At 48.5% G+C, this 11,012-nt stretch overlaps 1 protein-coding gene across 4 annotated transcripts in view; it reads right to left on the reverse strand.

Annotated features, from left to right (window-relative positions):
• Coro7 (coronin 7) overlaps window positions 1-10,447 on the reverse strand; it is a 55,645-nt gene extending 45,198 nt beyond the window's left edge. Inside the window, exons 1-5 of one of the 4 annotated variants that reach the window (XM_005337733.5) lie at window positions 10,263-10,447; window positions 7,484-7,580; window positions 5,246-5,320; window positions 1,945-2,015; window positions 1,330-1,513 (exon numbers count right to left, since the gene is read on the reverse strand). In XM_005337733.5, coding sequence (XP_005337790.2) covers window positions 1,330-1,513; window positions 1,945-2,015; window positions 5,246-5,320; window positions 7,484-7,580; window positions 10,263-10,322 — 487 coding nt within the window. In that variant the 5' untranslated portion in view covers window positions 10,323-10,447. The other 3 variants (XM_078024550.1, XM_040277867.2, XM_078024551.1) reach the window with 3 other exon arrangements.
• Window positions 10,448-11,012: the final 565 nt, after the last annotated feature.

Here is an 11,012-nt window from a genome sequence, read left to right on the forward strand (position 1 = left end):
CTACCTGGAGAAGGACAGATGCTTATCATAAGGCTTACAGAAGTTGCACTGTGCAACTTTTTTATTTTGATACTTTTTTATTTTTATATTTTGATACAAGGGATTGAACCCAGGGGTGCTTCATCAGTGAGCCACATCCCCAGCACTTTTCCTTTTTTTTTTTTTTTTTTTTAATTTTTTAGTTGCGGAGGGACACAATACCTTTATTTTATTTATTTATTTTTATGAGGATCGAATCCAGTGCCTCACACATGCTAGGCAAGTGCTCTACCACTGAGCTATCACCCCAGCCCCCTTTTCATTTTTTTGAGACAGGGTCTTGCTAAGTTGCTTAGGGCCTAAGTTTCTGAGGCTAGCTTTGAACTTGCAATCCTCCCGTCTCAGCCTCCCAAGACTCTGGGATTATAGGCATGTGCCACTGCGTCTAGCAAACTTACGGTGTGTGTATGTGTGTGTGTGTGTGTGTGTGTGTGTGTGTGTTGCTAAGAATGAAACCCAGGCCCTCATGTGTGCTAGGCAAATGCTCTGCCACTGAGCTAAACAACCAACCCTGCAATTTTTTTCTTTTTTAAAATTTTTTTATGAATTAGGGATTGAACCCAGGGGCACTCTACTACTGAGCTCCATTCCTAGGCCTTTTTAAAATTTTATTTTGAGGGAGGGTCTTGATAAGTTGCCAAAGTTGGCCTTGAACTTGTCCTCCTTCTGCCTTAGCCTCCAAGTTGTTTCAGGACTGCACCACCATGCCTAGTCCTAATATGAATTTTAGAAGTCATATTATTGAAACAACATGCCAGGCATGGTGGTTCATACCTGTAACCCTAGCAGTTTGGGAGGCTGAAGCAGGAGGATCACAAGTTCAAAGCCAGCTTTAGCAATTTGGCAAGGCCCTAAGAAACTTAATGAGACACTATCTCAAAAAATTAAAAGGGGATCTGGAGTTGCAGAGCACATGTGAGGCACTGAGTTCAATCCTCAGAACCACATAGAAAAATAAATAAATAATATAAAGTTATAAAAAAAAGGTTTAAAAGGGATGAGGGGCTGGATGTGTGAGGCACTGGGTTCAATCCTTAGCACCGCATAAAAATGAAGCAAAATTTAAAGGCATTCTATCTACTTTTTTTTTTTTTTTTTTTTGGTGCTGGGTGTGGAACCCAGGGCCTTGTGCATGCAAGGCAAGTACTCTACCAACTGAGCTATATCCCCAGCCCCTGTCTATCTACTATTACAAAAATTTTTAAAAAAGCGGGGGGATGGGAATATACCAAAAAAATAAAACAACAACAAGGAAAGGAAGGGCTGTCCAGGGCACCAGGGAGGCCACACCTGTCAGAGACTGCTGCTTGGCTGCGTCCCAGACCTTCACGGCTCTGCCTGCTGAACTCGCCAGAACGCCGTCTGTGGTGGGGTGAAATTGCAGTACTTCCACTGGCAGCGCTTCAGGGCCCAGCACCACTCCAGGCACTGAGGGGAGGGCCTGGCCAGGACCTGGCAGCCGCCACAGCTTCACCTATGGAAGAACTGAGTTTGTAAACCAGGGCTGCCCCTGGCCCCAGAGAGGTCCCATGCTGAACAAGGCCAGTCCACAAAGAAAACACCCTTTGGCTGGTCAGGGGCACCTCGCCCACCTCAGCTGTTCAGGTTGGGGGCTGCATATTCTATGTCCTGGAGAGGGAGGGAACCCAGTTCAGAGCTCACAGGGTGTGGCCAAAGGCTGGTCAGAGTGGGGACAGGGGCTCTGCTGTCCCCTTCAGTCTCTCGAATCACCCAGACTCCTTCCCTTGGGCAATAATATGGTGTAAAGGCTAGTCACCACCACAGCTGCCGGCAGGTACTCAGGGCCCAAGGGCCTGAGGAAGGAGAACAAGTGAAGACCCCGTGGGAGTTCAGAAAGCTGGGGTAGGTGGGACATGACCAGCTCCTCCAAATGGCTCCACTCACCGTCCTGTCAGCAGAGCCCGTGCCCAGAAGGAAATCATCAAAGGGAGAAAAGTCCAAGTCAGTTACCAGGTCTGTGGGGGAAGAATGCATGAACTTGCTGTAATGTCCTGTTTCCAACTCAGCAGGATCCACCCCAGGCCGGAACCAAAGCTCAAGTCTATGGAGGTAACACCTTCTTCCCAGACAGAGGTAAAAGCGAGAGCCCTTCTGGACACCATGGGAGCAAATAAATGCCCTAGGCCCCTCCTGCGACACATGTCCACCACAGCCCTGCTGTCCCAGGGTGGTCAAAGGCATCAGGACGCTCACAGGAAAATGAGCAGGAAGCTCCTCAGGTTACCAGGCATCTGTGTGGACATAGTGACCCAATCCAGGCCTCTCAAGGTAGCACAGACTTCAGTTGCAAAAGGTCCCAAGTCACCCAACAAATACTTCCTTGGCTGAAGCAAGCAGAAGTTAGTCTCAGGCTGCTGGTACAGGACATGGGGGCACTCAAAGTCAGCCAGAATCCAAAAGGGAAACAAGGCTGGTGATGTGGGTTGGAGCTGGAGGGTGGGGAGGGTGGACGGTGGACAGGACTGTGGGCCAGCATCCCTGCTACCTGCCGTAGGGCTGAGCAAGACAGTTTCCTCATAGCCAGAAGAGACCAGAGAAATTTAAGAAGGGCCAGGGATGCAGCTCAGTATACAGCACCTGTCTAGCATGAGACCCCCTTGGTTTGAACCCAAGTACCACCAAAAAAACAAATATACACACACACACACAAACACACACAGGATAAGTTATGCTATAAGATGAACAAGGCAGAAAATGTGTGATCCTGAAAATGATGGCACCTGGGCAGGACTCATGAGTCCACTCAGTCCATCTGTTAGAGTGGGAAAAACTGGGCACCAGAGTAATCATAATCCATATATTCAGTCATCTTAGTTGAGCTATTTAATCCCCAAAATGTAGAGGAAAAAATCACAAACTGCTAATGTTCTCAATCAAAAGCTATAACCTGAACCAGGCACAGTGCACACCTATAATCCCAGAGACTCGCGTGGCTGAGGCAGGAGGATTGCAAGTTCATAGCCAGCCTCAGCAATTTAGCAAAACACTTAGCAACTCAACAAGGCCCTGTCTCTAAATACAAAAAAGGGATTGAGATGTGGCCCAGTGGTTAAGTGCCCCTGAGTTCAATCCCCAGTGCCAAAACCAAAAACCAAAACCCCCAAAAACAAAAGCTACAATGTGGACAAAAACAAAAATGTAAAAAATCTTGGCCCTCATGGTCCGGTCTCTACTGGTATCTTTAGAGTAGCTCTTATCACTCCAGTACTGAGAACTGGTTTATTATTAGTCATTATTGCAAGATACGAAAAAAAAAAAAGACCTGGGGCTGGGGATGTGGCTCAAGCGGTAGCGCGCTCGCCTGGCATGCGTGCGGCCCGGGTTCGATCCTCAGCACCACATACCAACAAAGATGTTGTGTCCGCCGAGAACTAAAAAGTAAATATTAAAAATTCTCTCTCAAAAAAAAAAAAAAAAAAAAAGACCTTATGCCAGACAGTGGCAAATGCCTGTAATCCCATCTTGGGCAACTTAGCAAGACCCTATCTTAAGATAAAAAATAAAAAGGGCTGGGATGTAGCTCAGTGGTAAAGTGTCCTTGGGTTCATTCCCCAGGACTGAGGGGAAGAAAAAAGGTAGAGTATTACCTACTTTAGCATTTCAGGACCATATAGTCTCTGTCAACTATTTCACTCTGGGCAGGAGGTGTAACTCGGTGATATAGCAGGTATTTGGTGTGTCCAAGGCCCTGGGTTCAATCCCCAGCACAAAACAAAGCAAAACTACTCAACACCACAGTTAATACAAGAAAGTAGCCCAAACTGCAAGTCAGTGAACGGGTAAGGCTATGTTCCAATAAAACTATTTATGAAAACAGGTGGCTGGCTGGATATGACAACAATGTACAAACGTCTGCTACAGAGGCAGAAGGTAGATCAATGGTGGCCTGAGGCTGTGGTGCCCAAAGTGGAAGCAGATTAACCCCAAAGGAATCTTCTGGGGGAGGATGCAAACATTCTGAAACTGAACTGTGGTACACACAATTCTAAAACTTTGATAAAAAGCATCAATTATTCACTTAAAACAGGCAATGTTTATATAGTATATAAATGATGCTTCAATAGTTATTTTTAAAATTTTAGATCAGGGGCTGAGGTTGGAGCTCAGTGTGAGGCTCTGGGTTCAATCCTCAGCACCACATAAAAAGATAAATAAATTAAATAAAGGTATTCTATCCATCTACAACTACAAAAAATATTTTTAAAAAATTTAGATCAGAAAACACAGATGAAGTTAGGCACAGTGGCGCATTTCCATAATCCCAGGAGCTCAGGAGGCTAACACAGGAGGATCACAAGGTCAAAGCCAGCCTCAGCACCTTAGCAAGGCCATAAGCAACTTAGTGAGACTGTCTCTAAGTAAAATACAAAAAGGGCTAGGGATGTGGATCAGTCCTGGGTTTAGTCCCCAGCACAAAACAAAAACAAAACACAACACAGACAACTTAGCACCTAGTATTCTAGATAAATGTTGGCTATGGCTATTAACTGCCTTCATTGTCACTATCAGGATTCCTGCAGTCAGCAGCCTACCCAGTGAAAGGATCAAGGATCTTCCCCACTTCCCTCATCCCAAGGCCTCCCAATAGGCTGCCAGGAACACAGCAGAGTGCTTGGGCCCAGAGCTGCTGCAGCTGGACAGAGGAGACAAAGCCAGTCTGGCCAGTATTGCCTCGTCCTAAGGAAAGCAAACTGTTTCCTCAAAATGGGCAGGCTGCCAAACGCCCTAGAAGCAGCTGCAGCAGACATCAGCTCTGTGTGAGGGCCTACCTCTGACCCAGCAGCCCAGCGTGGCCACCTCCTTGGAGGGTCCTGAGTGGCCTGACTGCAGAGGATGCCTAGGGTGAGAGGTATCCTACGGGGCTCCAGGAGAAGATACGGGGCTAAGAGGCACACAGGAGTGAATCCCCCACATCGTGTCTCTGTCCACAGTGACAGAGAGCCAACCTAACCCTGGACCCTGAAGTGCACACCTCCCTCCTTCAGGTTAGAAAACCTGGAATGTCCAGCTTCCCACCTCTCTTCCTAGGCCAGAATTCTAAACTAGCCTTCTGAGTCCAGCCACTTTGCAGAACACAGTGAGGACTATAAGCCATGGGACCAGGGGGCCATGGGACCACATGTATAGCAATCCCTGACCCCAGGAAGGGCCAGTTCTAGGCTTCCTGGGTCAAGCACCCACTCACCTGAATGACAGCCCAGGTAGGCCACATGTCTCTTGTCTTCTCCTTGGCCTTCCAAGGCCATGATGCCCAACATACCTGTTAAGCAAACACAGGGCTCTTTGACTCTGAGACTAATGGGGACTACCTACCTCCCAGCTCAGGGCTCCCAGAGGAGATAAAAACCAAAAACCTCAGCCTAGGACTTTTCCAGAGCCTCTATAAGTTCATATCCCTTTGAACATAGTGGCCCAGAGTTAGGTTACACCCCACACAAGAACCATCTGTGCATCAGATACACAGATGCCACTGGAAAAAAAAGAGGTTTTCTTTTTCTCACATTGTGAGCCATATAAAAGATTAGCTGTGGGCTGGAGATGTTGTTCAATGGTAGAATACTTGCCTAGCATTCATGGTTTAATCCCCAGTGCCACAAAAGAAATAAAAAATAATAATAAGGTCAGTGTGAGGCCACCGGCTGCCACCTCTTCTACCTTTACCCGGAAAAGAAACCAATACCCCAAAGTAGAAGTGTTGAGTGTCTAAGAGAGAGGTTGAGGCTAACAGTATAAATAAATCTTTGGATACAGCTCTGCCTAAAGCTCCTGACTTCTCAGACAAGCCAAAAAGGTTATCACGAACAGCCAAGGGTGTCCCAACTCATGCAAGGGCTTTTTAAATCTTTGCACTCTTAATAACCCCAGCTACTCCCAGCCCACTGACAAGAAATAAGTAGCCCATGAGGAGGGAAGGAAACAGAAGCATCAGTCCTCTTTCTACCCTCCTGGGCATACTCTTTTTTTTTTTTAATATTTATTTTTTAGAAGCAGTTGAACACAATAATTTTATTTTATTTATTTATTTGTATGTGGTGCTAAGGATTAAACCCAGAGACTCGCATGTGCTAGGCGGGTGCTCTACCACTGAGCCGCAACCCCAGCCCCTGGACATACTCTTGATGACCACAATCACTGGTTTATATAAAAGTACACTGTATTATCAGGATCAATAGTTTATAATCCCAGTGACTTGGGAAGATCTCAAGTTCAAGGCCAGCCTCAGTAATTTAACAAGGCCCTGTATCAAAATTTTAAAAAATAAGTAATAAAAAAGACTGAGGATGGCCGGGTGCAGTAACGTACACTTGTAATCCCAATGGCTTGGGAGGCTGAGGCAGGAGGATCACAAGTTCAAAGCCAGTTTCAGCAACTTAGAAAGGCCCTAAGCAACTTAGTGAGACCCTGTCTCAAAATAAAACTAAAAAGGAGGGGTTGAGGAGTAGCTCAGCTGGCAGAGTGCTTGCCTAGCATGCACAAGGCTTTAGGTTCAATCCCTGGCCAAAAAAAAAAAAAAAAAAAAACTGAGGATGCAGTTCAGTAGTAAAGTGCCCCTGGGGTCAATTCCTAGTACCTTAAAACAACAACAGGAACACCTTAATCAAAATCAATCAGGGCTGGGGTTGTAGCTCAGTGGCAGATGGCTTGCCTTGCATGCATGAGGCACTGGGTTCAATCCTCAGCACCACATAAAAAATAAAATAAAGATAGTGTGTCTATCTATAACTAAAAAAATATTTTGAAAAAAAAATTGGGGGCTGGGGATGTGGCTCAAGCGGTAGCACGCTCTCCTGGCATGCATGCGGCCCGGGTTCGATCCTCAGCACCACATACAAAGATGTTGTGACCGCCAATAACTAAAAAATATTAAAATTCTCTCTCTCTCTCTCTCTCTCTCTCTCTCTTTTAAAAAAAAATTAAAAATATCTCTTGAGTCTCCACTTTCAGTTTTTTTTTTTTAATTCTTTTTTTTTTTTTTAAGAGAGAGTGAGAGAGGAGAGAGAGAGAGAGAGAGAGAGACAGAGAATTTTTAATATTTATTTTTTAGTTCTCGGCGGACACAACATCTTTGTTGGTATGTGGTGCTGAGGATCGAACCCGGGTCGCACGCATGCCAGGCGAGCGCGCTACCGCTTGAGCAACATCCCCAGCCCCACTTTCAGTTCTTTAAAAAAAAAAAATTGGGCTGGGGTTATGGCTCAGTAGTAGAGCCTAGCACGTGTAAGACACTGAGATCATAAAAATAAAGGTCCAACAACAACTAATAAGATATTTTTTAAAAATTGATCAGATTACTGCATACCGACTAGTAAGCAGGTGTCTAAGGCCCTGTGAGGCACTCACCTGAGCCCTTTTACCCCAAGACACTCCAAATCTCTGGTCTGCCAAGTCCCATGTCCTCCCTGTAACCAAGTCCACCCCATACCTGGACGGTCAGAGTTGAAGGCAATCAAGGTAGAGCTCGATTTAATCTGGTTCCCACATGAGGGGGTGGTTCCTGCACGAATGTCATTGATCCAGGCCTGAAAATAAAGAATAAGAAATGAGAGGTAGGGGCTGGAGATTTGGCTCAAGTGGTAGCGCGCTCGCCTGGCATGCGTGTGGCCCGGGTTCGATCCTCAGCATCACATACAAACAAAGATGTTGTGTCCGCCAAGAACTAAAAATAAATATTAAAATTCTCTCTCTCTCTCTCTTTAAAAAAAATACCGTTGCATTAGTCTATTAATGTTCTCCTGCCACCCTCTTGATGTTGCTGAAGCTTTAAAATATGTTCTGATATGTATATCTGTTAGACTTAATCCTTCCTCGTTGCTCTTTAAAAAAAAAAGAAAAAAGAAATGAGAGGTAAAGGCCAGATTTCTACTCAAGACTAAAGCAGTGGGCAGAGGCCATAGTTCAGGAAACTCTACTCTAAAGCTGCAGCATTAGAGATGCATTATTTAGATCAAACCCTGTTCCCATTCACGCAGTCCTTTAGGAAATGCAAAATGTTCTTGAAATAACCTAAGTCACTAAGGGGGGTGATTTTGCTTATAAGTCAGTTCCCTAAAAAGGATGAAGAAGCTGTCAGAAGGAAGCCTATTTCTTTCAAAAGGGAAGGAGGGAGGGAGGCAGGAGGAGGAGGAGTGAGTAGCTAAGACAGAAGATGGCTCAGCTTCCCCAGTGGTGCTGCTGAGGGCTCTGCCAGGGTTCAGGGACCCCTCCAAGCACTGGGAGAAAAGCACCCACTCTCAACAGGGAAAACTGAGGCTTGGCCTTATCAGAATATGCCCTTCCATTAAGTGTCCTAAATGAGTGAACACTTTACCCCCACAGGCATGGGGTGCTTTTTTTGAAACGAGATCAACAAGGCCCTCATATTTCCTCTGTTGGTGTCAAAACATAGCTCCTTGTTCCTTCCTGCCCCAATGACAGAGCACCCAACTTCCCAGTCCAACCACCTGCAGCATCACACCTAAATTTCTTACTTCAAAGTTCACTTGCCACCAGTAGAATATCAGTACCATCTTTATTTTTCCCTCCCAATTCATGTTTACCATACAAGCATAATGACAGTCTCTTTGAAAAGGGGAAGAGACTGCCTATTCTCCTGTCTCCCTAATACAAACTCAAGTTTTCACTGCAATCTATGGTTCCATTAGGCGCCCCTTTCTGCACTTTATCTTGCTGGACTGAGACCCACTCAGGACCAGGGCCAGCCAAGTACTCTCCAGACCCCCTGAGGAGCACTTACTGCACTACCAGCAATGGTCTTAATGCAAGTTTAAACACTAAAAACTTCCCTCTGCCTTTCAAAGAGTCCCTACTGCACTGAGAACAAAACCCAACTTCTTCCACAGCCCCTCAGACTTGGCAGAACAGCTCTGCACTTAATTGTCACTATGTTTCCCTGATCACTGCTCTCCATCCACCTGCCTTCTTTTCAGTCCTCCACCAGACTCTTTCTCACTTCTCACCCTTTGAGCCTCAGTTGAAATCCAGGCAGCCTTCCCCATCACCCTACTGAAATTAACCCCCACATCATCACCCTCCATCTTTGCTCCTCATGAGTGTCCTTCAATGCACTTATTAAAACTTGCAAAGTGGCCGGGTGCAGTGGTCCATGCCTGTAATCCCAGCAGCTTAGGAGCATAAGGCAAGAAAGAGGAGTTCAAAGCCAGCCTCAGCAAAAGCCAGGGTTTAAGCACTTAGTGAGACCCTATTTCTAAATAAAATACAAAATAGGACTGAGGATGTGGCTCAGTGGTCCAGTGCCCCTGAGTTCAATCCCCAGTACCCCCGCTTCCCCCCAAACAAAACTTGCAATGCCCTTATATGTTTCTCTGCTTGCTGGCTATCTCCTTCATGTGGCTATCAGTGCCACCGAGAGAGAAAGGGAAATGCGGTTGCATTTCGGTGGCCCTGGCTTGCTTTGGGCCGTGATTGGGCCACTAGAGATCAGTTCCTAAACCCAATTATTCGAGGACACTCCCAGGCCTTCCAAATAACACGGGGAGTGGCAGACCAAGGCTGGCATCATCCGTGCAGCACATCCCTCATCAGACCTGTTGCCCTGCTGGAGGTCGGAGGTACCCCCACACACAGCACTCAGCTCTTCCTCTGAGCTCCACCTGCTCTGGCTTCCCCAGGCCCCACCCAGGCTCCGGCAGCATCACCAGAGTAAAGGAAGAGCTTGAAGCAGAGAAAGGAGGAAGCGCTGGCGGAAACCCGAGGGAGGGCCCGCTTCTGGCCAACGGCGCCCTTCTACAGCTGCCATACTCGGACTCGCCCAGGCCAGGGAAAGAGAGGCAGCTCTCCCTCAGCCTGGCCCCGGGCAGAGGCGGTCCACGGCGGCGGAGAGGAGCGGGCAGGCTCCAGCAGCTTCCAGATCTCAGCTCTCCAACGAGGCCGACCGGAAGCAGGGAAGGGAAGCAGCCTCGCAAGTCTCAAGCCTGGCCCCAGTCGCAAGGGATACTTCGGCTCAGAGGTCCCGGAGCTAGGCAGGCGGGGCAGGCAGGCCGCCGGGATCACCGAACAGCGGGGCCACGTCTGCCCTCCTGGCAGCGACGGGGAGGCTCGGGCGCCTGGGCCTGAAGGGAGAGCCCGGGGGAAGTAGGGCTGGGAAACTTGGCAAGCCGGGGCGTCCACTGAGGGGCCGGCGCAGGGGGAGGGCGGCCCGAGGGGGCCGGTGCATGGGCTCGGGGCCAGCGGAGCAGGCTCACCTCGCGGCGGGGCAGCCGGGCCTCCAAGTGCCGGAACTTGGACACCTTGAAGCGGTTCATGGAGGCAGAGACCGTTTGCACACAGCTTGGGTGACCCGGGAGTCAGCTCTCAGGTGCACGCTCAGCAGCCGCGACTCCAGCTGCCTGCTGCCCCACCCGCAACCCTTGGTCCACGGCCACGCCCTGAGCGCCCCCGGCCAATCGTAGCCGTCTGCGGGCTTCCTGACCACGCCCCCAACCTCTCTGGCCTGGAGCGCGCGCGCCGTCGGCCCCGCCTCCCTGCCAATGGCCGCGAGGTCGTCCGCGAAGCCACGCCCAGATGCCGAGGCAGCGCCGGCGCGGGTGGGTGGTCACGTGCCTTGCGGCTTTCTGCCGGCGGCGGCGCGCGTGGGGACCTGGCTCAGCAATGGAGATTCTGCGGGCAGGATTTGTCCCAGGAGGCTTTTCAGTGTGTTAGGCGCCCCTTCCTGCACTACCTACCTCCTCAAGTAGGGAGGGCAGAAATTAGCGATTCCGGAGACAGGAAACCCGACTTAGGGAAGATATAGTTCGGTGGTAGAGTGCTTGTCTACCGTGCTCTGGGTCTTAGCTTCGGGCCGCAGCAAAGAGAAAAAAATAAATAAATAAAGGATAAGCCATTGGCCCCAGGTAACACCGATGTAAATGACAGAGGGGAAACTGGAGCCCAAGTCTGACTATATCCCTGTCCTCAGTGCCTACTCAAAAGCCTCTGAGTCCTCTTCATCCTGC

This window comes from Ictidomys tridecemlineatus, chromosome 10, assembly GCF_052094955.1.
Source record: "Ictidomys tridecemlineatus isolate mIctTri1 chromosome 10, mIctTri1.hap1, whole genome shotgun sequence".
NCBI classification, from domain to species: Eukaryota; Metazoa; Chordata; class Mammalia; order Rodentia; family Sciuridae; genus Ictidomys; species Ictidomys tridecemlineatus.